General features: G+C 44.7%; 1 protein-coding gene across 1 annotated transcript in view; it reads left to right on the top strand.

The window, feature by feature from the left end:
- Window positions 1–27,155, top strand: part of IGHMBP2 (immunoglobulin mu binding protein 2) — a gene marked incomplete at its 3' end in the record, with an annotated part of 137,080 nt that overhangs the window by 94,801 nt on the left and 15,124 nt on the right. Inside the window, exons 10-13 of the mRNA XM_015412828.1 lie at window positions 10,523–10,641; window positions 17,480–17,574; window positions 20,580–20,703; window positions 26,919–27,155. Of these exons, the coding sequence (XP_015268314.1) occupies window positions 10,523–10,641; window positions 17,480–17,574; window positions 20,580–20,703; window positions 26,919–27,155 (575 nt within the window). The remainder of the gene's footprint in view (window positions 1–10,522; window positions 10,642–17,479; window positions 17,575–20,579; window positions 20,704–26,918) is intronic.

Genomic DNA, 27,155 nt, shown 5'->3' with positions numbered 1-27,155 from the left:
TCTAGGGTTGCGGTGCTCATCTCCGTTTCCAAGCCGAAGAGCCAGCGCTGTCCGAAGACGTTTCCGTGGTCATGTGGCCAGCATGACTAAACACCAAGGCGCACGGAACGCTGTGACCTTCCCACCGAAGTGGTACCTATTTATCTACTTGCAATTTCTTGCTTTCGAACTGCTTGGTTGGCAGGAGCTGGAACTAGAGACGGGAGCTCACTCCGTCATGCGGCACCTGGGTCTCGAACTGCTGAACTACCGACCTTCCACAGCCTGCAGTTCAGCGTCTTAACCACTTGAGCCACCGCAGCTCCCCTTGGCTACATTAGCTTAACCTTAACTGGGGTGTGTGCTGGGAACTCATCTTTTATAAGAACTATTCATGAAGCTAGAGAAAAGTACTTGGTTGTACACTTCCTAAAGATCTGCCTGTTTAAGACTGAAGAGACTTAATGATGTAGCAAAAACCATCTTGCTGTCCTAACAGCTTTTGTAATGCCTTGAGGATTTCCTGTGAATTTGGGACACCGCTTGCCAAAGGAGATTCTGCTGTTTGTATCTGAGCATAGTGAAGTTATTTTCAGAATACAAAATGGAGCTGACAGCAGCCTGTCAAAGAGAAAAAGCCTCAGAAATGCACTGGGCATTGGCCCTCATTTCTTGAGCAGCGGGTTCTGGACTGCTCTGCACCTCAGGTATTGCAACTGAAAAGAAAAGTAATGGAATATTGATATGTTAAATGGAAATCATCAGTAATTGTTTAGGTAAAGGTAAAGTGTTTCCCTTGCTCGAAAACCAGTTGAATCTGACTTTAGGGATGCGGTGCTCATCTCTGTATCCAAGCCGAAGAGCCAGCGCTGTCCAAAGATATTTCCGTGATCATGTGGCTGGCATGACTAGACACCGAGGCGCACAGAACGCTGTTACCTTCCCACCGAACTGGTACCTATTTATCTACTTGCAGTTTCTTGCTTTCGAACTGCTAGGTTGGCAGGAGCTGGAACCAGGGACGGGAGTGCACTCCGTCATGCATCACCCGGGTCTCAAACTGCCAAACTACCGACCTTCAGGTCTGCAGTTCAGCGTCTTAACCACTTGAGCCACCACAGCCCCAGTAATTGCTTGCCTCTGCACAAAAGATAAGACTTTTGGGGGCATGCAGGCAAAGCCACAAAGGAGAGCATTCAAAGGCAGCTGCGAAAAAAAGTATATATGAAGAATTGTAAACTGAAATGGAAATAATCTTCCAAGCATGAACAAATTGTTGATGGCCTATGGAGTCATTCCCATGGTGAAAGGAGAAATAGAAGAGGCAACTGTTCACTCTTCTTGTCCCCTACACCTGGAATTCTGTCCCAGAACACCCTCACTGGGCTACCTCTCTGTCATACCCTTCAGTCTTCAGTTTCTGTGATGCCTGACTCCTTGTCCCCATACCAAAGTCCCCCCCCTTTTGCCTGCCCCCCTGCCCTCCCTGTTTACTTCACACAATCAAAACTCCAGCTGTAAGCTCTGCAGTGCAAAGGCCCTATCTTGTTCACTTATGCTACACTATTCAGTCATGTACATTGATGCTCCTAAACTAATACGTAACCACCAAAGTAAGAGCACCATTAACAGAGTGAAAGAACTAGACAATGATGAAAGGGCCAGTGCATAGTCTAGAGAGGAGGAGAAAAGAATATGGAAAATTCAGAAACTTTGCCCAGTTTACATTCATGGGTGGTTCGATGACCCCAGAGAAATAGACGGAACAAATACAAGAAGCAGGACCCACGATACTCGTGGGGGGGTATTCCTAAAGGCTCCTGGCATGCAGAAGCAGCTCCACATTGAGGAGGAAGTGGCTGCAGGTAAGCCCCCGGGGCACCAGCAGTGAGGCCTGAGCGGCTCCCAACTGCCAGGCTCGCCGCAGAGTTCCCAGATCATTCTCTGCGCCTGCGCAGGGAATGCTCTTTTACTTTTGGGGGGATTTAAGTATCCCCCGTATAGTTTTTAAAGCTTTTCAGATTCTTCTGCACACCTGGGGACTGCCCCAAGTGTGCAGGAAAATCTCTCTGCCCCCCAAGTACCCCCGATGTGCGGATTTAGATATCCGCACGGGGGGGTGCAACTTGGCTATTAGCAGAGGTCATTTCGGGGGGATCGCGGGGGATCGCAGTTCCCCCGGGTGAGGTACGGGGGCGGGGCACATGACCAAGCCCCGCCCCCTGCTTCCAGCCGCCCCGCTTCCGGCCCTCATTCAGCCAGGAGGAGGCAGGAGAAGAAGGAGGGTAAGTTGCTTCCTCCCCGCCTCTCCCCACCCCTGCCTGCCTGGAGCCAGGGAGGGCCTTCGCGGGGCTTCCTTGCACTCCCGCCGGCCTTGCAGGTCCAGCGCCGGGCCCCTCATGGGGCTCGGCAGTGGAGCTGCAAGGCCGGCAGTGGCAGCCGGGACCGTTGGGGGCGGGGTGTGTGGCCTTATGACACACTTCCGGTTATGTCAGGGGGTGTGGCATATGCTAATGAGTTATGCTAATGAGTTCCCCTAGCTCTTTTTCTACGAAACGACCCCTGGCTATTAGTATATAGATGAGTAAGTTGAAGAGGAGGGGCGAAATATGGATTATTGCTGGGCCTTCCCTCCAAATGACTCTGGTTGCTCCAACAAGGGCTTCCATCGTGCAGCCACCTTTGGTTTGGTCTTGGTCCTTGTTCTCAGTGTGGGGACATACAGTGCAATAATGGAGAATGTCACGGACCTGTGTAAGCAGAGTGTCTTTTCTGAACGAGCAAATAATCTCAGCCAGTTTGCACGTATCTGGGACAGGGAGCTGGGCTCCTGGGGCGTAGCATCATAGCAGACCAGAGTATCGACACATCCCAGGTTTAAGTCTGGAGTAGCAGCAGGAAGGCCTGGCCTTTAAATGGATGCGAGAGATTCGCCAGCATGTTCTCCTCAGGCAAGAGTGTGACTTTTCTTTTCACTGGAAAATTCATGCCACTAATTATCTTCAGAAGCGATCTTCTCAAAATCGCTCAAATTAAGATTGTTCCTGGGAGTTTCAGCAAGTGCACTCACTGCCCTCCGGGAGCACACACAGAAGAATCTTAATGATATCTTTATACCCTTGAAGAAGGCAGGTTGTTCATGACTGGAACAGCAGAGCCCCCGGAGAATAAAAGTTTTTTTTAAAAAAAAACCCAAACCAACACAAAAAAACCCTAACCCAAACCTTTTGCATTACTCAGGACTCCGGCTTCTTTTGAAATGCTTCTGGGGAAGAAAGCCAGTTTCCATTTGAAAATGACACGATTTAGTTAGGCACTGTTTTGAAGAGGTGATAATTAAGTGAACGTTGCACCTCAGGATTATTTGAATAAAATTAAATGGAAAAGGGAGTTCTGTAACCCAAAGTAGTGATGTTGCTGGAGCCCGCAGTTTCCTTTTCTTTTCTTTTTAATATTAATATGTCCATCTTGTAATGCTCAGCAGCATTTGTCCAAAAAGATCTTCTGTGGTTCAGATTGTAAAACAAAATTGTATGTCTGTTTGGTCAGCACTCAGCAGACCACATGCCCAAAACCACCTATGTTGCAGTCAGGGGTGGATTAAGGCCCACTGGTGCCCTAAGCACTGACCCATCTCGCCCCCCCCTCCTTTCCACACTGACCCAGTCCATTTTAGTGGTTGACCTGTCTGACCAGATAGACAATGCAGGTTGCAGCAATACAAAAATGTATTCATGTGATAACACAGTATACTGTACAAACTAAGCCAAGCTTGGACTACATAAAGTTCTTTTCACCCTTTTCCCAACTTTGTGGTGCCCCCTTTGGCCCTGGTGCCCTAACCACGTGCTTAGTCTGCTTAATGGTTAATCCGCCCCGGTTGTAGGCATGTGTGGAGGGCAGGATATAAATCCAATCTCTCCTCCTCCTCCTCCTCCTCCTCCTGCTTCAGAACAACAAAGAAGCCTCTAAGCAAGATGTTCTGTTCCATTATCTTAGTAGCTATATTAAGAGGAACACCAGTAAACTAGTTACCTCTTGAATGCTGGCAAATGTGACCACCTTGAGATTAAGAGAACACCATAGCTCAGTTCAGATATCACATGACACCATGGTTTATTTTAATCATGGTTAGTTTGTGAAACCAGGATTCATCTTGCAGACAACCTCAAATCTTGGTTTGCCTCAACAAATGCTGGTTTCATTTCCTTCTTTTTGTAGCCTGGAAACAATCCAGGATTACCCCAGTCTGTCTTGCACTTATACCTAAAACAGAGTTAGGACTTACTGTAGTTAATATTTCAGCTTCAGATCCTGGCTTGACATAGTAGAAGCCTAGTTAGTGGAGTGGCCCACATTCTGACAGTCACACCAACTGTAGTTAAACTGTTGATTGAACAGTTGGTGTAGTGGTTAAGTGTGCGGACTCTAATCTGGGAGAACCGGGTTTGATTCCCCACTCCTCCACTTGCACCTGGCTGGATGACCTTGGGCAAGCCATAGTTCTGATAAGAGCTGTTCTTGAAAAAGAGCAGTTTCTGTCAGAGCTCTCTCAGCCCCACCCACCTCACAGGGTGTCTGTTGTGGGGAGGGGAGGGGAGAGGAGTTTGTAAGCCGCTCTGAGACTCCTTTGGGTAGTGAAGGGCGGGGTATAAATCCAATATCCTCCTCCTCCTCCTCCTCCTCCTCTTCTTCTTCTTCTCCTTCTTCTTCTTCTTCTTCTTCTTCTTCTTCATCATCCTCATCCTCATCCTCATCCTCATCATTCCTTTTCAGGGTCACATTCATGCTGAACAGCTCCTGTATTCTTTATCAGTCAGTCAGCCTTTATTGGCATAAAACAATACCTTAAAAGAGGATCACTATAAGAAAATATCCATATAAAACTATATAAGACCATACATATAAAACCAAGTATTTTGCAAACTACATAGTATTGCATAATGTTACCTAAAACAATTTGTTACAAAGGGTTGCTCATTTTGATAGTTTTTGCTGACGTAGCTTTATTGCTGATTGTAAAAACATGGTTACCTTCACTGATATTTCAGTAGCGGAGTCATTTAAGGCATCAGGAAGGTCCGTCATGTTGGCTAAAATAGGGTTTAAAAAACTAAAATGTATATCTACATAAAATTGGCAGTGCAAACAGATATGTGAAACTGTCTCGATGCATCCAGAGTTACAGTGGCAAAGTCTAGACGTATATGCTATATTATTATATCTCCCATGCAAGACTGCTGATGATAGTGCATTGAATCTTGTTAGTGAAAAGGCTCTGTGCTGTTGTGGTGCTTGTGTATCAGATAGGTATGGGGCCATTTGGCCTACCGTGAGGGGAATCTCAAAGTTCAGAGGGGAGCAAGATTTGTTGGCTAAGCTGTATAGCCTTTGTGTTTCAATGTCAAGGACTCTGCGTATAATCATCTGGAAAGCATCCATAAAAGGGAGCATAAGCAGTGAGTCCAATGGGATGCATATCCTTTATCACAACCCCTCCCACCTCTGAGGTGTTAGTGGACTCAGATCTTAACTGTTCTGCTGCAGAGCAACATGCCTACTTTCTAAAACTATATGCATACGAGCAGGGCTATTTTTGGGCAGGAACGCACAGGAACGGAGTTCCGGCTGGCTTCAGCAATGGCCACGCCCACTACAGCCAAAACCTCTGTGTGCGTGGCTACAGAGGGAAGGCCTGGAGAGCGACCCCCCCCCGGTGACTCTTGAGGCAGGGGGGGCCTGGAAGGATGGGGGAGGCATTTAAATGCCTCCCCGTGCCTTCCCTGACCTGTCCAAGGGTCGGCTTGCCCAGGCTCCCCGCAGCCACAGGGCGCCCGGGCAAACCAAGGAAAGGCATGGGGTGTGGCCGAATATGCTAATGAGCTGCACTATCATGGGTGTGGCCTATTATGCTAATGAGTTCCTGCTGGGCTTTTTCTACAAAAAAAAGCCCTGCATACGAGTGGAGCCAGTTTTGCTGGGTCCCCCAACTGAAGAGCACATGGACCGCTGCTTTATACATCTTCCATAAGCGATGATAAATAACCACGGAATGATCGAAATTCTCTGTCATCCTATATCTCTGTTTTGACGCAGTATGAGCAATCTTTCTAAACTGAGGGAAAGTCTACTTTTAAAAATTTGCATCTCAAAGGATTACTCGCTTCAAGGTGCTGGCTTTGACCTTTAAAGCCCTTTATGGTCAGGGACCTGCCTACCTGAGAGACCGCCTTTCCCCGCATGTTCCCCAGAGAGCGCTGCAATCAGGGTTACAAAACCGCCTGGCCCTCCCTGGTCTGAAGGACGCCAGGTCGACATCGACTAGGACCAGGGCGTTCTCTTTAGCAGCCCTTATCTACTGGAAGGAGCTCCCGGGTGAGATCAGGGCCCTGCGGGACCTCTCACAATTTCGCAGGGCCGTGGAAACGGAGCTCTTCCAGTAGGCTTTTCGATAGGAGCTACACCTATCAGCTTTGCTCTGTGCCGACCTAGAGTTAGAAGCCACCTCGAGTGGTAGCTCCCCCGACCGCGTTTAAATGCACTTTATTTGTGTACCCCCATCTCTATATTAACAGTTTTAAAATTGTTTACTATGTAAATTGTATTGAGATGTATTTTTGTACTGAGATGTCTATTGTTTTATTGGTTTTATGTGAGCCGCCCTGAGCCTACTCCGGCGGGGAGGGCAGGGTAAAAGTTAAAGCAATAAATAAATAAAAATAAATTGAAGTATTAGAGTTGGACTGCAAGCCCAAAGGACTTGGAAGGGCGTCGTTCTGTTTAAGACTGCAGCATAGGTGTGTTTAGGAGGGCCAGCCGTGTTGGTCTGCAATAGAAGAGCAAGATTCAAGTCCCGCCGCACCCTAAAGACCAACAAGGTTTCTAGAGTATAAGCTCCCTTCACCACTTTAGATATGTTTACTGTGGGTGAACTCAGTGGAGCCTCCTTTCAAAGAAGGATGGTTAGGATTGGCATGCTGCAATTGTTCTGCTCCCAGCAGAGTGCAAATGTAGTGTAGAATGCATGCATAGTTAAGGCTCAGGGCGGCTTCAGGGAAATGTTCCAAAATCAAGGTGTGAAGGCCTTTGTTTGTACATTTAGGGGTTCTGAGTTCTGTTCCCGGGTCAGCAACAGAGTCCTTGTGACCATAAACAACTGAAACCGGTTATTTTTCTTAACATTCAAATCACCAATAAATGTTTGTTTCATGAACTCAGTCCCGTGACATCCCGGTTTAAAGCCTTTCCCCACAAAAGTAGGTTTTAACATGGCTTTTTTCGCTCAAGGGACTGTTGTTAAAAAGCATCTTGTTTGACGTTACCAGGACTGTGTGTTGTGCCTTTTTCTAATATCACAGCTGTCAAAACATTGTCCCTTGTAATACATCAAATGGCATTTCATTTGCCTCCGAGTTCTAAAAAGTACAAGCCGCTACCTGATAGGAGCCTGGCAATGATTGAAATGAGATTCAACTTCCCAGATGATGTATTTTGCTTAGGACAAGAACTTATTGAGATTATTATTTTTACACCCAGAAGCTTTGAAGACTTTTTTGTTTTTGTGAAGGAGAACAGGAGCCCAAAGGTGTTAGTGCATGTTCCTGTCAGGTGGTCTGAGGTAGCCTGAAGAGGACGTGAATATTTCAATATGTGGTCCTTTTTTAAGTTAAAAAGTTTTCATAGCTGCAGAAAAAGGTTTCTAATTGGCAGAGGTCATTTCGGGGGGGAACGCGGGGGAACGCAGTTCCCCCGGGTGAAGTGCAGGGGGCGGGGCACATGACGAAGCCCCGCCCCCTGCTTCCGGCCCTCATTCAGCCAGGAGGAGGCAGGAGAAGAGGGAGGGTAAGTTGCTTCCTCCCTGCCTCTCTCCACCCCTGCCTGCCTGGGGCCAGGGAGGGCCTTGGCGGGGCTTCCTCGCACTCCTGCTGGCCTTGCAGGTCCACCGCCGGGCCCCTGATGTCAGGGGGTGTGGCATATGCTAATGAGTTATGCTAATGAGTTCCCCTAGCTCTTTTTCTACGAAATGACCCCTGCTAATTGGACAGCAAAAGTACCGTAAATGAAAACCTTGAGTTAAGTAAACACAGGCCACACTGTCAGGGTTTCTAAACCCATGTTTTTGTTTTTGTTTGTAACTTGACTTCAGGATAACAATTTCTGAATAATGGTACCACAGCATAAGTGAAGCAGACTTGTATGGTCTGTTTACACAACCGGCTATCCTACATTAACAATCCCTAAAACCTTTATTTATGTTCAAAGGGTAAATCATAGATTACAGTGAATTAAAAGCAGGGATGAGTAAATTAGATCCCTCAATTCCATTCTGTTTAGGGTTCAATCCCTTTCCTGGGAATTTCACCCAAAGATCTTTCATCAAAGTTAGAGAATGATGGAGCATGCTCCCCACATGTGGGGAAAGCACAGATCTTCCCTCTTTTCAGTCCTTTTTACTTATTTATTGGAGCACTTCCAAATTCTGTGGAGATTATAGACACGGGGGGAAATTTCTGACCATACTTAGAGATGGTTCTGCATTTCTGAGTCCATAGGTATACATTCCTGGGTCTTGATTTACAGAATCATCTGGGATCCAGGATCAACTCTGGTTCACACTTGATTGGATTTGAATTGACAGTGATCAACTGAGCAGTCTGAGTCATTGTAATCATACCTTGTTAAAAGGGCACTGACAACACTTACTATGATTAAAGTTCTTGACTTGTCTCTCTCACCATGGGATCGGTGATCCTGTAAACAATAGCATCTCTGATGGGACAAAGTGTATGGTTCTGTAGAGAAGCACAGTCATCTGTGAATGACCAAAGGATACGGCTAAAACACTCTGAAAAGCTTAGTGTAGACAGTAGGAAAGAGTTGAATCTCAGGCCAAAACTTTTTAATTGTTTGTGAACTAAAGTACCTTGACACCAAAATGTCTGTAGCCAAAAGCCTATAAATATTACATGTGACTATCTATGGAAACTGGGCATCATCTTGTAGATCATTCATGGTAGGTTTTGGGAGCCAGTGCTCAGTGTGGAAAATAGTTGACAAGTAGCAAGCCTAGATTTGGAGAGAGGGAAAAAATAAACTTTAAAAATATTTAAATTAGTACATCAGGATTTAGCATGTGCACTGTAATTTGTATTAACAAAGAACTCTGAGTATTAATTCTGTAATATCAATTGAATGGTAGGAGAACACATGATGAACTCAAGGGTTTCATTCTGTGATCTCCTCCATATATAACTCCTTTGGCTTTGAAGCTCAGTGTCATATAGACAGGTCCAATATGAGAAATCTTCATAGGAATTGAGGGCAAGTCCCAACATTAACTGTAGCAACCCCTGAGAAGAGCTGCCTTTAGAAATCAGAAAGGTGCAATTATAAATCAAGAAAAATCCTAACACAGTGTAAGTTGATTTGCTTCTGATGAAGTCTTGATACGAAACCAAGCGAAAGCCGGCTGCTTTGTAAATGATTGTTTCACTGCTATTATGACTGTTCCACTGCTCCTAGGATTATTACTTGTACTGTTCTAATGATTGTTCCTTGGCTATCAGTATTCAATTTGTATTGTCTTATTATATATCACTGAGATATTGTATAGTATTGGCTATTATGCCTTGTATGTAGTTTTGTATATTTTGGGATGGTAAAGGTAAAGGTTCCCTTGCTCGAAAGCCAGTCAAATCTGACTCTAGGGTTGCGGTGCTCAGCTCCGTTTCCAAGCCGAAGAGCCAGCACTGTCCGAAGACGTTTCCGTGGTCATGTGGCTGGCGTGACTAAACACCAAGGTGCACGGAACGCTGTTACCTTCCCACCGAAGTGGTACCTATTTATTTACTTGCAGTTTCTTGCTTTCGAACTGCTAGGTTGGCAGGAGCTGGGGCCAGAGACAGGAGCTCACTCCGTCATGCGGCACTCGGATCTCGAACTGCTGAACGACTGACCTTCCACAGCCTGCAGTTCACCGTCTTAACCACTTGAGCCAAGTGACTGTATTTGCTTACATATCTGAGGGCTTGAGTGGGTTCACCATTCTGTCCCCCCCCCCCCCAGTTTTGACGCTTTCTTGTAGTCCTTGCACTGGGAGGTCTGTTTTCTTTGTTTTGATGGTTTCTGTATAGAACATGATATGTACTTCCAAGCTACATGGTGGCCGAAGAGAGTGTGGCCCTTCTGAGCCTACCCCAGAGCAGCAGTGACCAAGCGGTGTCACTTGGCTCCCTCAGCCATGAGTTGGAATGGAAAAACAAACACATGAGCCAGCAGACTTTATGGCTGCCTTTCTACTCCCAGGCTTGCCTTGGGCCTGGTGGCATACCAAACCACTAGAGGCTGTTTGGCGACAGGAGGTTCCATGTTGGTGAATGATGAAAGGTTTTCATGGATCCCACAGAGTCAGGGATTCTGCTGAACTCTGGTTTGGTTTCTGAAGGCTTTGTAAAATATTCATAATCAAATTGTGCCAGGGTTTAAAAAGCAGATGTACGACTTGAGTGATGTTAACGTCTTGTTCTTTCTAATAATTTGTCAGGGATCTGCCTGGAGTGGCTTCTACTGAAGAGACTAGTATTCCATTGCTGCTTATAGATACAGCTGGCTGTGGCTTATTTGAACTCGAGGTGGAAGATGAACCGTCTAAAGGGAATGAAGGTAATTTTTTTTTTGTCTGCTGCTAAGAATGTGCCTGCTCCTCGACAGTGGGATCTATTATAGCTCTCAGTTGGTTTCTGAGTTGGTTTTGACATTTAAAACTCTTTAACAGCTTGAGTGCAAAGCAGGGCTCTTTTTGTAGAAAAAGCCCAGCAGGAACTCATTAGCATAATAGGCCACACCCAAGAGCAGGAACTCATTCGCATATTGGGCCACACCCCTGACAGCACAGCTCATTAGCACATTAGGCTGCACCCCCATGTTACCAGAAGTGTGGTCATCCAGCCACACCCACCTTTTGCTTCTTATTCTGTTTACCTTGTTTGTTGTCAAAACCCAGGGCCTTTTTTTGTAGCAGGAACTCCTTTGCATGTTAGGCCACACACCCCTAATGTAGCCAATCCTAATGAGTTCCTGCTGTTGGGTGTGGCCTGTTATGCTAATGAGTTCCTGCTGGGCGTGGCCAACTCGGGAGCCAGCCGGAACTCCGTTCCTGTGCGTTCCTGCCCAAAAATAGCCCTGGTGCAAAGTACCTGATGGACCACATCTACTTATGTGAACCTGTCCAGGCTCTGAGGTTGGCTAGAAGGAACTTGCTGAGAGGATGCGAGGCTGGCATTCTCAGTTGCTGCCTCCCAGAAGTACAGTTGGCACCATCTCTTTTGGCTTTCTGGTCTAACTTAAAGAGCTTGTTCTTAGTGTTTTTAATTCCTGCATTATTATGTCAGGTGGGCAACTGTGTTGGTCTGAAGCAGCAAAACAAAGTTTGAGTCCAGTGGCACCTTTAAGACCAACAAAGTTTTATTCAAAGTGTAAGGTACCAGTGGATTCAAACCTTGTTCTGCATTATTATTGTTTACTTGTTGGAATTTGGGAGCAACATTCCTTTCCTAGGAATGTCTATCTTTCTCCAAAGCCCTGTGTTTCATTCTGATTTACAAAAGTATCAGAAGTCTAGTAGTAAGGTAAGGTAAGGTTTCCCTTGCTCGAAAGCCAGTCGAATCCGACTCCAGGGTTGCGGTGCTCATCTCCATTTCCAAGCCAAAGAGTCAGCGCTGTCCGAAGACGATTCTGTGGTCATGTGGCCAGCATGACTGGAGGCCGAGACACACGGAACGCTGTTACCTTCCCACTGAAGCGGTATCTATTTATCTACTTGCAATTTCTTGCTTTCGAACTGCTAGGTTGGCAGGAGCTGAAACCAGAGACGGGAGCTCACTCCGTCATGCGGCACTCGGTCTCGAACTGCTGAACTACCAACCTTCCAGCCTGCAGTTCAGCTTCTTAACCACTGAGCCACCGCAGCTCCAAGTCTAGTAGTACAGATAGTTAAATGTCCCTTTCTAGTAAGTGTGCTCTGGATTGTAGCCTTAAATTACCCACGAAGGCATAGATACTCAGGCTATGAAATGCTGGAAATGGTGAGCAGCAATGTGGTTGTTGCCTTCCTTTCAAATGGGAAAAGCTGTGAAAAGCTTGGGGTTGAATAATCTTTGCCTCACTGGAGACTGTTCAATGATACTTTCACCTTGGCAGTGACCTATCAGTCTTTTCCTTTAAAGGGGTTGCTTACATAAGCTTGGCTAATGTAAATGTCAGCCTTGTGTGTTTCCTAAGATGTATCCTGCTGCAACGAAAGTGTACACTTCTTTTCTAGGATATTTCCCCCTTTTAAAGCAAATATTTTCTGTACGGCTTTAAAAACTGGGCTTCATTATAGAAATCAATGTTAATGTCAATCTTTGCAAAGGCTGAAATAAGCCAGACACTTAAATAGTAAATGTAAGCAGTGATGAAAACTACTTTTGGTTTCATGGTTACCTAGAGTGGAAAATAGGTGGCTGGATATGTCACAGGGCAGTAAACCATCAACGATGACTTCTGCTTTGATTCCAGACTCATTTAAAGGTAGCCTTAGAGATTTTTAAGGAGCTTTGCAGCCCAAGACTTATTATCTTAGTAAGCACCTCTTCCCACGTGAGCCAGCCTTTGCCTATTTCCGTTATCTTTGAGAGCCCTTCTTCAAGTTCTCTAATACAGGAACATCTATAGCTTGTAGCAGGATCTTTTCAGGGGTTGCCCAAGATTGTTGAGAGAGCCTCCTCAGGGAGTTACGTTATACACATCCCACCTCTCGACTTTAGAAAGGGGTGTAGAGCCAACCTGTTTGGGTTTTTTAAAAATACTTTATTTATAAATTTTTCAACAACAGTAATTACAGCTAGGTACAATACAATGAGCTGCGGTGGCTCAAGTGGTTAAGACGCTGAACTGCAGGCTGTGGACGGTCAGTAGTTCAGCAGTTCGACCAAGTTTCACATTTCATTTGACCCACATGACCAAGTTTCACATTTCATTTGACAAGTTCTCAGGAATAATATTGTAAAAGAAGAATGTGTATTTATTAAGCTGTAATTTGGCACTCACCTTATTTTGTGGTACACACAAAAATTATGTTAACTATAGGCCACTAATGATTGCAGCCTTCTGGTTCTTGACAATAGTTTCCCCCATTCTTGCAAAAGACAATACAGTTTTGCCCTGGACAATTATCCATTGTTGATAGAAGTCCCCATTTGGGATGAAAATTTCATTTCACTGGGTAGTGCTCATTGACGCTCTACAACAGGGGTGTCAAACATATGGCCTGCGGGCTAGATCTGGCCCCTGCAGGGCTGCTATCCGGCCTGTGAGCAACTGGCTCTCTACTGCTTCCTGTTACTGCTTCCTGTTTCCTGCATCGCAGCTCATTTTGCCCACTCTCTCCTATTTCCTGCTTCAGAGGAGAGAAAGATAGCTAAGCCACCCTTCCCTCAATTGGCTGAGGGCTCCTCCCCCTCCGCCTCCTCTTCTGGGAAAGGAGAGAGAGAGAGAGACGGAGTTCCATGGCACTTTTAAGAAGACCAACAATGTTTTATTCCAGGTATAAGGTTTTGTGTGCAAGCACACTTCTTCAGAGAGAGGGGAGGAGGGAAAAGCCAGAGAGAGCACACCAGAGAGAAAGAGAGAGAGAGAGAGAGAGATGGAGTCCCATGGCACTTGGAGAGATCCCCCTTTCCAGTTCTAACAGATGTGGGTGGGGAAGAAACCAAACAGCACAGCTTGCATTCTTTATTAGTTGAAGGGAGGCAAGAGTCCAGTAGCACGTTAATGACCAACAAAATTTGTGGCAGGGCAGGAGCTTTAATGAGTCACTTCTCACTTCCTCAGATACAGCTAGAATGTGAGTCCATCTGTCCTTATATCTTGGAGAGTGAAGTGATTTCAAACAGCAAATGACAATAGCAGCTTTTAGTAATGAGAGAAGAAACCTAGGTCTCAATTTAGTCCAGGAGAATGCATTGCCTTGAGTTTCATTATCAGTTGCAATTCAGCAGTCTCTCTTTCTAATCTCCCTTTGAAATTCCTTTGTAAGGGAACTGTTACTCTTAGTTCAGCAACTGAATGCCCTGGAGGGTTAAATGTTTCCTTACTGGTTTTTGAATGGTGTGGTTTCTAATAGCAGTAGAAAGAGTTAGGAGTCCAGTAGCACCTTAAAGCCTGACAAAATTTGTGGCAGGGTATGTGCTTTCGTGAGTCACTGCTCACTTCTTTAGACTTATTTCCATTTATTCTTTGCATCCTCCTGGCCTGGATCCTCCTGTACCAAATTGAGACCTAGGTTCCTGGTCTCATTACTGATGCTGGTATCTCCATGCCTACTACCCCTCTGCATATCACACCTAATCCAATCATGCCTGCTATTGCCATTCAGCATCTGAAATCATCTTTATAATGTTTATATCTCTGTGACCTCATGTTACCTTTTATGGCACACGGCTCGCAAGACTCACTCCACAGCTTAGAGGGGAGCATTGGATCTGGCCCTCGTAACAAATGAGTTTGACACCTCTGCTCAACAAGATGGGATCTTGTACAAAGAACTTGCATTTTCTGAATAGCAATGAGGAGGAGGAAGGAGTTGCTGTCTCAGGGCTGGAAGTATATCTAATCCAATCAGCTGGCCTAAGAAAGGATACCCTGTACTTTCATGTAGGGCAAAGGGGGTTCAGTAGGAAGCCCAGGTGAGAGGGTTTTGAATAGCTTTCTTGAATTGCAGCACAGGCTCTGACACAAAGAGCAGAGCTGTGAGTTGTCAGTGCAAAAAAAGTCAACCCCAATTTTCCCACTCTTTGAGTTCCCCACACATTTTGTGGTACTGCAAAGCTCAAAAAGAACTTTTACTTTAATTGCTTCGGAACACAGCACTTTGTCAGATCTTTTCTTATACCAGGCACAAATCCCTGCAGTTAATGGGACAGCAAGCGCTTGACTGTGCTAATGGCATATAGAACAAGGACAGAAAGCCGGAGCCCTGAGCACTGAACCTTAGAGTTACAGCTCAGCCTAGCAATGCTGTGAAGCTTTGTCTCTGTCCTGAATAAGCAGAATCGTTTCTAGCATGACTGGATACCACACTACCCATATTCTTTTTGGAATATTAGACTGTGCTAACAACAAATAGGTGATGGGAAGGGGGGGCGTGCATCAGTGGAAAGGCTTGGATTCTCTGTGTTATCACAAGAGAAGAGTACAATGAGAGATCACATCTAAAAATGGGAAAGCCTCATTTAGAAGAAGAAATATTTGCATGGAATCATAGTGTCTGAAGTGAGAACAATAAAGAAAGGCTTGGCTTTGTGTAGATGGCAGATTAAGTTGGGGCCACTTCTTATGACGTATGTGGTTTGAGTCCAGTGTCTCGGCAGAAAGCGCTTCCACGTGGGACCAAATGTGAAATCGGTGTCTAGATCATAAAGTGCAACACTTTTTCGTATAGCTTTTTCACTGCAATATGTGTGCCGTTCACACCCATCCCAGAACCATGTACATGGAGCAAAAACGTGTGTCGGATATATGCATTCTCTTGGTAGATGAGATAAATAACAAATGAGGTGGCCCTTGTCAATGTCAGAACCATTGTTTTCAGAGCACTGCAAGGAGATGGATGCGCAAGCATTTGGCTTCCCAGACTGAATTACTTCAAAGGCAGAAGAGTAAATATAAAACTATACTGAATAAATTGTCAGCCAGTTCTAGTTATAGAAGTTTCATCTTCCAGGGTTGCAAGTGTTACATTAGTGATTTCGATGTTAATCTTAAGACCTGCTTTCTCACCTCTTGTCTGCAAACCCTCACATGAAGCTTGTTTCAGTAGCACACAACATCTGGACTGGATCTGGAAGGAAATCCAAAAGCATTTGAATCTGTTCTAAAGTAGGCATCTGTTTTGCCATATGCCCCGGACATAGCTCACCACACCAACTCAGATTTCACAAAAGCAGGTTGAGCTGCAGCTGTGATACTCTCTGCACCTGTTTTTCTTTATTCAAGTTATTTATAGACTGCCTGGTCATTCAAGGCCGTTTACTGACATTAATTAAAGTAAGCAATTTTTATAAACAAACCACTGACTCACTGCTGAACAAGGTCCCAAACTATAGTCTGACAAATGGTTATGTATGTTCACATTATGTAACTGGTAAATAACTTCTTTGGTATCCTGTATTCTTGACTTTTCCTGCAAAATGATCTAAAGGTATATAGTGAACTAGCCTGATACCCATACTTCGCTATGGTATTTAACTTCCGTAAATCCAGGTATAATATTGCTGATGTAAAGTTTGAAATGTAACGTTTGTTGTAGGAATTCTAGTGGAGAAGACTGTAGCGTAAAAATGAAGTGAGACATAACATACTTTTTTTTCTCTACTGAAGAACGTCTCTGTAGACTGCTGGGGTGGGCTCCCTCATGGCTTTAAGCACCCTGCAAGCGCTGCTGCACCTGACAGACAACCGCCTGTTAAGTGTAGGAGGCAGGGGGAGTGTGTTGGAAGTCATCAGAGAGGCTGGGCCAGCAGCATCGCTAAGGTGATCCTGCTGGGGCGATATCCCTGATGGACTAAAGTACCCTGGTCCTGCTCCTACATCTGACAGACACCCACCTGTCTGGTGTTGGGGGGGGTGGTTATGTTTAAAGGTATCAGGGAGGCTGGGCCAGCAGCAGGGCTAAGGCAATCTTGCTGAGCAAACCTCCCTAGCGGCTGTAAGCATCCCATCTCCTCTCCTACACCTGACAGGCAGCTGCCTGTCCAGTGTAGGAGGGGGAGGGGGGAGGAGTATTAGAAGTCACTGTGGAGGCAGGGCTGGCAGGGTCACTAAGGAGTTACTGCTAGGGCAGGCTCCCTCATGGCTTTAAGCACCCTGCAACTGCTGCTGCACCTGACAGACAACTGCCTGTCAGGTGCAGGAGGGGGGAGCATGTTTGAAGCCATAGGGAGGCTGGGCCAGCAGCTTTGCTTCACCTCACAGGTGGTTGTTAGCCACTCCTGATTTCTTCAACTGTCATTAGCTCTCTGCAGTCCCGTGCAACTGGGGTTTTTTTACCTCAGAACACTGAGCTCTGCAGCTGTCCAATCAGAGAGTGGTGGGTGCAGGGAGGCAGCTGCCTGGCAGCCGCATAGGAATCAATGGAGGGAGCACATCTTACCCCTTTTGACCCACTTAGGGGTCAGATTTCCAAAAATCCCTTCTTAGCGAGCACCTATGCCACGGTAGGAGCGCTCTCCCCGAGTTTGGTGTCTCTAGGTCCAGCGGTTTGGCCTGGGCATTGATTTTACAGTGAGGGGACTTTCTTTTATAGATATAGAAGATGTAAATACAAGCTGGGCAATGAAAAGATGCCTTTCTCCACTACTGGTCGAATTGGGTGTTTTTTGCAATTGAATCTAGCCACTTACACTCAGCAATGATTTTTCTCAGTCCAGAATCACTGCTAGGTTTGGTTCTCCCCTTCTAGGTGAAGTGCGTCTTGTCAGCTTGCATGTACAGGCCCTGGTAGGAGCGGGTGTGAAAGCAAGAGACATCGCTGTCATTGCTCCTTACAATCTCCAGGTGAGTGCATCTGCCGTGGCCTGCAGAGTTTTTTTTTTTTTAAAAAAAAACAAAATGCACAAACTACCCTTACAGCATATCTTGTGTTACAAATTCAGTGTACCGGTGGAATCCAGATCTCCAGCGGTTTTCTCGATTTGAATGGGCTAAGTTTGCTCTTGTGACAACTCAGGCACTGTTCTAGAGCTGCTAACCCTTAAGCTTGGTTCTGAGCAGTGAGATCTTGTTTCTCGTGCATCTGGGTTTTTTTTTGGGGGGGGGTTGTGTGTGTGTGTGTGTGTATAATTTTAGAAAACATGATATAAAGGGGATATAAAAGGAAAAGGATTATATAACAAATTATATATATCAAAAGTTATTATACACTAAAGGTAAAGGTTCCCTTGCTCGAAAGCCAGTCGAATCCGACTCTAGGGTTGCGGTGCTCATCTCCGTTTCCAAGCCAAAGAGCCAGCGCTGTCCGAAGACGTTTCCGTGGTCATGTGGCCGGCATGACTAAACACCAAGGCGCACGGAACGCTGTTCCCTTCCCACCGAAGTGGTACCTATTTCTCTACTTGCAATTTCTTGCTTTCGAGCTGCTAGGTGGGCAGGAGCTGGAACTAGAGACGGGAGCTCAGTCCGTCATGCGGCACACTCGGGGCTCGAACTGCTGAACTACTGACCTTCCACAGCCTGCAGTTCAGCGTCTTAACCACTTGAACCACCGCAGCTCCTATATATGTGTGTATATATATGTGTGTGCGTGTGTGTGTGTATATGTGTGTGTGTGTGTGTGTGTGTGTGTATATATTAGAAAACATGATATAAAGGGGATATAAGAGGAAAAGAATTATATAACAAATTATATATATCAAAAGTTATTATACACTACAGGGTATATAAAACAGAAAATATTTCTCCCCATCATCCCCTTCACCACAATTTTTATGTCATTCTCCATAGAATAGTCAGTGCTTCAGACACTTTATATTTCAAATTTCATATCTGATCTGTTTTGCAACGACATCATTAATTTCATCATTACTACATTTGGTGTATCTATTTTGACAGTGAATGAAGTTAATCAAGTGTGGTCATACTTTACCCACCTTGGGAAGGGAGGTGAGAAGGAAATGGAGAAAAGGCTTCACCAGCCTGGTGGAAGTAGAGAGGCATAAGAACTTGCCTATGTGTACATAAAATGGTCAGATAACCATTCTCGTTTGAGCAGGGGAGTACGTCCTGACAATTGGGTATTCCTTCTCCCTGCATCATCAGAGGCAGGGTATTAGGTCATTTTCCTCCTGCCCCTGAGGAGAGGGGTCCTTTCTTCTTCTAACATCAAAAATTCATCAAGCCCGCATTCTGTATTATGTTCTGAAGCGTATCAGGAATGAATACTACTCTCCTTGGTGAAAAACGGTGAATCCTCTCGGAAATTCTATGAACCAATGAAGACACATCTTGATGAATTTTTGATGTTAGAAGAAGTTCTCACGAAACGGAAGGTACTCCGGAGAATTTCGTCCATCACCTGTAACAACACAAAATATTTGTTGTATTATTGTAATTGTGCACTTTTGCATTGACGGATTTTTCATACTCGTGCTTACAAGTTTTTGAATAATTATTATTACATGCTTGCACACCTTGCAGTGCTAAGTCTTGTGGGCAGCAACAAATGACAGCATGTTTCATGATTTTCTATGGAAAGCTCTAAAAACCTCTTAACTGAAGAAGGTGATACTCCTCTCCTTGTCAGTGGGAAGAAAATGACCTAATATCCTGACTCCAGGGATTATGGGAGGAGGCATACCCAAATGTCAGGATGTCCTTCTCTACCTCAAATAGAAGGAACCTTCACAGTAAGACTAAAGTCCCTACATTAGCATATTATTGATTGTCAGAGATTTCCCAGCACGTTTACATTGGGCTGGACTAGTTATTGGAGAACTAGTCAGTCAACCGACCTAACCTTCTCCATCTCCCACTAGGCTCTGGTAAATAAGGGAGGCTGCCATTTCTCTCACAGTTGCCAATGAGGAACAGAACTGTGAGAGCCCCCTACTCCCACATAGATCACAGCTCATATTCTGAAAGACCAGAGAGTATTTAACTTAGAACAGAATTTGGGTATTACTCTTCCTCAAGCTTTTGGACCATGACCTTCTAGCATATTAGATACTTGTTCTGATTCCTATAATATTTGAGATTTGGGGGAGGAGTAGATGGATGATGTTTATTGCTTTTACCTTGCTTCTGCCATACTCTTTGACCGATTCCCCACAAGCAGCTGTGCTGCTCTTCCGTTTGCCCTGGTTGCATTCAGGGCCAGGTTGTCATAGAGAATTTTTAGGCAGCGGCCTAGAGCAGCCCCTTAAGAGAGGGCACCCTGTGGCTGCTGGCCTGCTGCCCCTCCCCTCCCTTGCCTAAACAGGCAGAGGCGACGCTGCTGCGACCCCGCACAGCGGCAGCAGAGACCGGCTTCCAGGCGCGCTCCTCTGGGGACTCTGCGCCGCTCTGGCCTCCAGCGGGCCCCCTACCGGGAAGGGGGGGCTCAGGGGGGCCATTCCTGGGAGGAAAGCAAGCAAGTAGCTGGGCTGAGGCCACCCCCAGCGGCACCCGTTCCCTTCTTCCCTCTTCTTCCTTGGGGCTGTTGTGCTGGGGCGGGGGGGGCACCAGAAAATTGGTGGGTGCACCAAGAGGCGCCAGAAGGTAGCCTCGCCTAGTGTACAAAAAAACCTGGAGCCGGCCCTGGTTGCACTTGTCAATTTCACACTATTCACTGCGTGGCCGCATTTTGACCCACATCTCCCCCTGATTTCCTCCGTGTCTTCTTGATCTCAAAAAAAACAAGGATCGAGAAGACGCGGGGGAAATCAGGGGGAGATGTGGGTCAAAATGTGGCCACACAGCGAATAGTGTGAAATTGACAAGTGCAACCGGGGGAAATGGAAGAGCGAGGGCGGCACAGCTGCTTGTGGGGAATTGGTGCTAGTTTCAGAAATGACTTTGTTTTTCAGGTGGACATGCTAAGAGAACGTCTGAGTCATAAGTATCCAGAGCTGGAGATTAAATCAGTGGATGGATTCCAGGGCAGAGAGAAGGAGGCTGTTATCCTCTCGTTTGTAAGATCTAATAGAAAAGGTAAATGTTCCCTAATAGCTGTAACTGTGGATAAAATGGAATGAAAGTCAACCGAATTTTAAGTACTGTTAAATTATTGATATAAACAAAAGTACATTGCTTCAGCTGGTGCTCCTTTAATCTTCACACCAGCTTCCTGCAGCATGGGAGTGGTTTCTTCATAGTGCAGACCCATTGTGCAGGGATTAACAGAATTCTGTAACGGGCCTGTCCCACGAGTCGCAAGCAGTTGACGCCTTCTTTCCCAACTCGATGCCAGACACAGAGTCCTGTGTCTAGAAGAAGAAGAGATTGGATTTATACCCCGCCCTTCACTACCCAAAGGAGTCTCAGAGCGGCTTACAAACTCCTTTTCCTTCCCCTCCCCAAAACAGACACCCTGTGAGGTAGGTGGGGCTGAGAGAACTCTTGACAGAAACGGCTCTTTTTCAAGAACAGCTCTTATCAGAACTATGGCTTGCCCAAGGTCATCCAGCCAGGTGAGAGTGGAGGAGGAGTGGGGAATCAAACCCGGTTCTCCCAGATTAGAGTCCACACACTTAACCACTACACCAAACTGGCTCTCTTTCAAGTTGGTTGTTTTATTCTTATTTCTTTGTTCTGTTGTTTATTTTTCCATGTCGATTAAGCTTTTTTGGTTTTAATGATATACTATTTCAGAGAATTTCTGTGTGGAGAAGAAGTTTGTGAAAATGAATACATTATGTATGTGGTCATTTCAGCCTGTTGCAGCTACTCCCTGTTGCTCCTGCTGCTGTTTTGTAAAAGGGTTTTGTTCTTTTATGAGTTTGTTACCTAAGATTTATTTCCAGAATTGTTCTAAGCAGTCTTGGGTATGCTTTGGGTTGGTAGGCAGGGTATAAATATTTTAAACCAGTTTCTAAGAGTGATCCCCTGCGAGGAAATCGGCGAGAAGGCTTGGCGTGATCTGGTCCATGTTAAAAATATTTTAAACCAGAGAGCCACTCCTCCACTTGCACCTGGCTGGGTGACCTTGGGCAAGCCATAGTTCTGGCACAGCTGTTCTTGAAAAAGAGCAGTTTCTGTCAGAGCTCTCTCAGCCCCACCTACCTCACAGGGTGCCTGTTGTGGGGAGGGGAAGGGAAAGGAGTTTGTCAGCCGCTCTGAGACTCCTTTGGGTAGTGAAGGGCCATGGGGTAGAAACCCAATCTCCTCCTCCCATGGGGCATAAATCCAATCTCCTCCTCCTCCTCCTCCTCCTCCTCTTCTTCTTCTTCTTCTTCTTCTTCTTCTTCTTCTTCTTCTTCTTCTTCTTCTTCTTCTTCTTCTTCTTCTTCTTCTTCTTCTTCTTCTTCTTCTTCTTCTTAACATTTGAGAGATGTCCTGCTACAAGTGTGAGCCAAAAGCTGGTCTGTTTCCAAGGGGTGTTCTTAAGGGGAACACCATACCATACATCTTTGCTTCAACTGACAGCATCTTATCTGTAAAAACGGTGGGATGTGGCAGGGCTCTGAATCTTTGTTTTCATGAGCGCTAGACAGAGAATACACACCACTGCTGTGGCTGATTTTGAAGCAGTAGGCCTTTCCCCCTGATGTGTTCATGTTCTGAGGCTAAGGGAATGAATTACAGCACGCTATTGCTCTGACATTGTGAAAGGCTCTTGACTCTTGATAACTATTTCCCAGGTTATTCTTCTTAAGCACAAGTTGCCGGGTAATACAGTGTAATAAGCCAACCAGGTTTTATGCTACAATGTTGTACCCCTTTGGACAATGGTGGGAGCAAACCTTTCCCCTTTGGTTTGCTTTAATTTTCTTTTTCTTTTGTCTCTTGCATAGCTGCAGGAGCAAGGGGGACTCTGCCACCTCCCCACCCACCCCTGCTGGGGGCTGAGCTGACTCATCTTGGCATTTGCTGTCTGTTATTACGGATCCTTTTTCCCAGCAATCTTAATTCCCACTTGTGATTCATCCAGGCCAGCATCTCGCATGATGTACTCTGCATATGTATTAAATAAGCAAGGTGACAATATACATCCTTGTCGTACTCCTTTTCCTATGCTAAACCAATCAGCAAACTTCAGAGGACGGCAGAAGACAGGAGGGCCTGGCGTGATCTTGTCCATGGGGTCGTGAGGAGTCGGACTCGACTGTGCGACTGAACAACAACAAATTACAGATCCTTGGAAAAAATAATTGGAGATCAGAAGTTGCTCCTAGTGAATTCTCACATCTCTTATCATTTATATAAGCCCTTGCTTGTGCGCACTGTTTAATTTCCTTTTTAATAGACTATATACATGTCTGCCCTTTATGAAAGTTAAGACTCTTGTCAACAACTGGAGACAATGAAAATATAACCGCAGGGGTCATGTCTAAGCATCCCTTTGCTAGTTACTGTTTCACCATACAGATCTGACCTGTTGCTTCAGCCCAGTTCCATTGCAGACATGAACTTTAGTTAGGCGTAGTCAACCAGCTTGAGCCATCCCATGTAAATACCGCAGCTGTTCCATTCCTGGCACTCCAGATTGCAATTATGTGAGCCTAGAATGAGTGTCAGTGATTTGTATACTACAGCAAGCCCCAGAAACTTAGTTTTCTGGCTCTTGTGCATTTGGCTGTATTTTCTTTCAGTAAAACATAAAATGGGATAAACTGATTTCTTTCTTTTCTTTTTTTTCTTTTTGGCCCTCCGGAGGGGATTTTTTAATTGCATTTTTATAAAGACTACAAACTACAACTGAAATAGGGAAGGGGACTACATTAAGGGATAAAGAAAAGATACCCACTACTATCTAAAAACCCAAGAGAGGAGATCATCTAGTTAGCTTGGCACACGTTATCTCTCAATCATGCTAATCCCATTATGAACTGATTCAACTATAGTATTATCTTTTTCATATCTTAACTATCACTGTTAACCCAAAAGACCCCTAAGCATCTAGTATTAAAAAAAACATTTTTCAAAGGCACAATTCAGAGTCCTTCATTTCCCCTTGCCCAGTCTCTTCTGCAGTTTATAAGGACTTTTAGGGGCGGCTGCCCCTTTCTCTGATAGAGAGTCCTCTCCGGAAGACCCCGAGTCCAGCTCGCCGCTGGACTTACTGTCCATCCCTTCTTTTTCTTCCTCCTCTGGCTCTCCCATCTGGACTCTCAAAAATTTCCGTGCTTTCTGAACAGAGTCAATCTTTTCCTTTTTATCCTTGATTTTGAAGATCATGTCTTCTGGTGTTAGCCATCTGTATCCAATTGCATTTGTCTGGAGAAAAAGAATTAAATCTTTGTACTTCTTTCTCCTTTGTCTTATTTCAAATGGAATGTCTTTTAGGATTCTGAAAGCATTATCTCCAACTTTCAAAGAAGCTCCAGATGCCGCTTTCAAGATTGCATCCCTCACACATCTCTTCGAGAATCTTATCACTATTTCCCCAGGCAGATTGTTTTTCTTTATATATCCTGAATATGACCTGTAGGGCACATCCATATCGCTCAGCAAAGATTCCGCCTTCATCTCTGTCATTGGAGCCAATAATTCACTCATCTTCTCCTTCAGATTCTCTCCTTTAGTCTCTGGAAGGCCCTGAAAGTGAAGAATCAAATTAGCTTTTTCCATTTGTAGTTGTAACAGCTGATCTTCCGTGGAGATTTGCTTCTTTTCCAGCTTTCGTACTTTCTTCTTCACCTTTTGTGCAGTGGCGTCCACTTCTTTCACCTTCTCAGCTGTTTGATTCATCATTTTAAGTGTCTCACTCAACTGTGTTTGCTGGGTGGTGATACATTGATTCATTGTTGACAGCTGCTGCTTGAGATTATTCATCTGGTCCAGCAGAGGGCGCATGGATTCCGCCAATGTCTTTGCCAGCTCGCTGGTTGCTTCCGGTCTTGGGCTCTCAATCCCTTTCGCTTTTAAAAGTTTCTCTTTCTCTGTCCTCTTCCCCGCCATCTTTATGGATTGTTTACTTTAACCGATATTTTAATAGTCTCTGACTATGTGCTTGTACGCTCGAACTTGCCTTGGTAAGTCTTTCTTAACAGTTTTATTCGCTTTTTCTTCCACTCCCCCCCCCCTCCAATTCGCTTTTAAGTACGTGCGTTTGGGAGGCGTCCCTCCCCCGCTCGCCTCACTTTCTGTTCCGTGGGGGGTTTGGGGAGCTTTCTTTTCCTTTTATTTAAACGCTTAGATTGAACTCACGTTCATAGTTGGTCCTCAGACCTCGTTTAAGCTCTGTTGCTTTCGCTCGACCTCCTGCGCTTGCCCCGGTCAGCGTCGCTTGGTTCCATTCGGTCTCATAGCGCGAAAAACCTTTGGGACGGAGAGGCACCTCAATTCCCCAGCATCACGCCGGCGAAGAGGCAACCCCTCGAGAGTCCCATGGCCAGAGCCCCTTCAGCCGGGTCTCTGGGGGGGTGACGATCCTGCGCACCCCCTCCTTCGGCCAGAACGCAGCTTCACCCCCGGGAGGTCCGGGAGGTGCAACTGCTCAGCGCGTCATCATAAATCAGAAAAACAGGATAAACTGATTTCTTAGAAGGTGATCGTACAGTACCATTGTGACCACTGTAGAACCATATAATAAGTAGGGCTGTCAATCAGTAAAAGAATTGTAGTTGATTGAGCACCTGTTTTCTATCAATTAATGAATCCATTAACTCTAAGTATATTTACATATTACCTAAATTGCAACGTAATTTTAAAGATATTCGAAGTTGTGTTTGCAATATAATAAACTAAACCTATTACAATGTGGTAAGGGGAGGCTATCTTCAGGTTTTTTAAATTCCTTCTTACAGTAACACACCAGAACCAAAATAGTATTTTAAAACTAAGATGTTCCACCAATTAAAGTTGCCAATTAAAATTGAAATCAGCCTCTGATTTATTTATGTAAAATATTTATTATAAATTTGAAATTTGTAATAGCTGTTAATCAACAAAAGCTTTAGATTATTAATCAACCATTTAAAGTCTTTAAACCCTGTAAAAAGACTGGGGACCTGATGTGTTATAGAAATTGTTGAAAGAATAATTTTTAGAAATATTTATTGAATTCCTTACAGGATACAGTTCCTTGTTAATATCCTCATAGGGTGGTTTAAGTGGGAGGAAAATAGAGCATAGCCTAATAATTTTTAAACCAAACTTAGGAGTCTAGAGTATTTTTTATTTTTACTTCCACAGTGATTGAAAAATGTACTTCAGAAAACAAAAATGAAAAATAAGTAGAATACAGACAGGTGATATTTCACTAATCAAAAACAACATCCAAATTTGTTATGAACAGCCTCTGGTGCTGATCTCTAAATCTGGTATCAACCAAGATGTGTTATGGTGATCAGGTATGATGGCATATATGTACTCTGCAATTCCTCAATCATACCCCATTAGAATTATGTATTGGGCACAGATTGTGACACTCTAGGAAACCTCACATGTCATGTGCTTTTATTCTAATGACTATAGGACCATTGTATAGTTGTGAACTATGTATTGACCCAAAGTGATAATTTATTTCTGAGTTCTCCTGTTGAATAAGTCATCTGTGGCTCAATATACCAGTTGTTTTTGTTTGGCAAGAATAACACTTGTCTACACTTCATGCTTTGTGGTCTTTTGGGGGAACTCCCATCCAGGTAGACTAGACTTCTTCCACGTACAGCTTGGTTTTCATTGAGGTTTCTCCACATTTATTTATTTATTTATTTCACTTTTACCCCGCTCTCCCCGCAAGGCACGCTCAGGGCGGCTTCCAAGAACTGACAAGCAGTATACATTCACAATAAAATATAAAATATCAGTTAAAACACAACCAGTCAATATAACATGACAAGAAAAAGCACAAAAATTTTGCTTAGGAACTAACTCTACATAAAGTTCTGCTTATCTAGACATGTGCTTATCTCAGTGATTTGGATCTCTCTGTTGCCATTCAGATCCATATATTAAGACTGAGTATTAAGTATTCAGATAAAAGTGTGCAACTATTAAAAATCACTTGGCTGATCATAGTAACGAAATCAGAAAATAACCTAATTTATAGGCTTCTTGTAAAAAGTACTGAGGTGATACACACAGAGCATTCAGGGAAAGAACAGAATAATAAGGGTGTAATCATATGTGTACTTACTTGGGAATAATCCCATTAAACCCAGTGGGATTTCTGAATAAATGGGCTCAAGGTAGCAGTGTGCATATGGCTTCCCATAGGTTGGTTTTGAATGCCTGATGGTTTGTTTTTAAATTATACATAGGTGAAGTGGGATTCCTTGCAGAAGACCAGAGAATAAACGTCGCAATTACACGTGCCCGACGCCATGTGGCAGTGATCTGTGACTCTCGGACCACGGGCAATCATAGTTTTCTAAAACGGCTGGTGGACTATATGAGTGAACATGGAGAACTGCGCACAGCTTTTGAATACCTGGATGATATTGTGCCAGGAAACTATTCTCACGAGAGCTCTCAAGGACTCACAAAGCAGGGAAAGA

This window comes from Gekko japonicus, unplaced genomic scaffold, assembly GCF_001447785.1.
Source record: "Gekko japonicus isolate JY-2015 unplaced genomic scaffold, Gekko_japonicus_V1.1 scaffold1149, whole genome shotgun sequence".
In the NCBI taxonomy this organism is placed as follows: domain Eukaryota; kingdom Metazoa; phylum Chordata; class Lepidosauria; order Squamata; family Gekkonidae; genus Gekko; species Gekko japonicus.
Note: the sequence above shows the minus strand (reverse complement) of the source record. Positions and strands in the feature narration are given on the sequence as shown.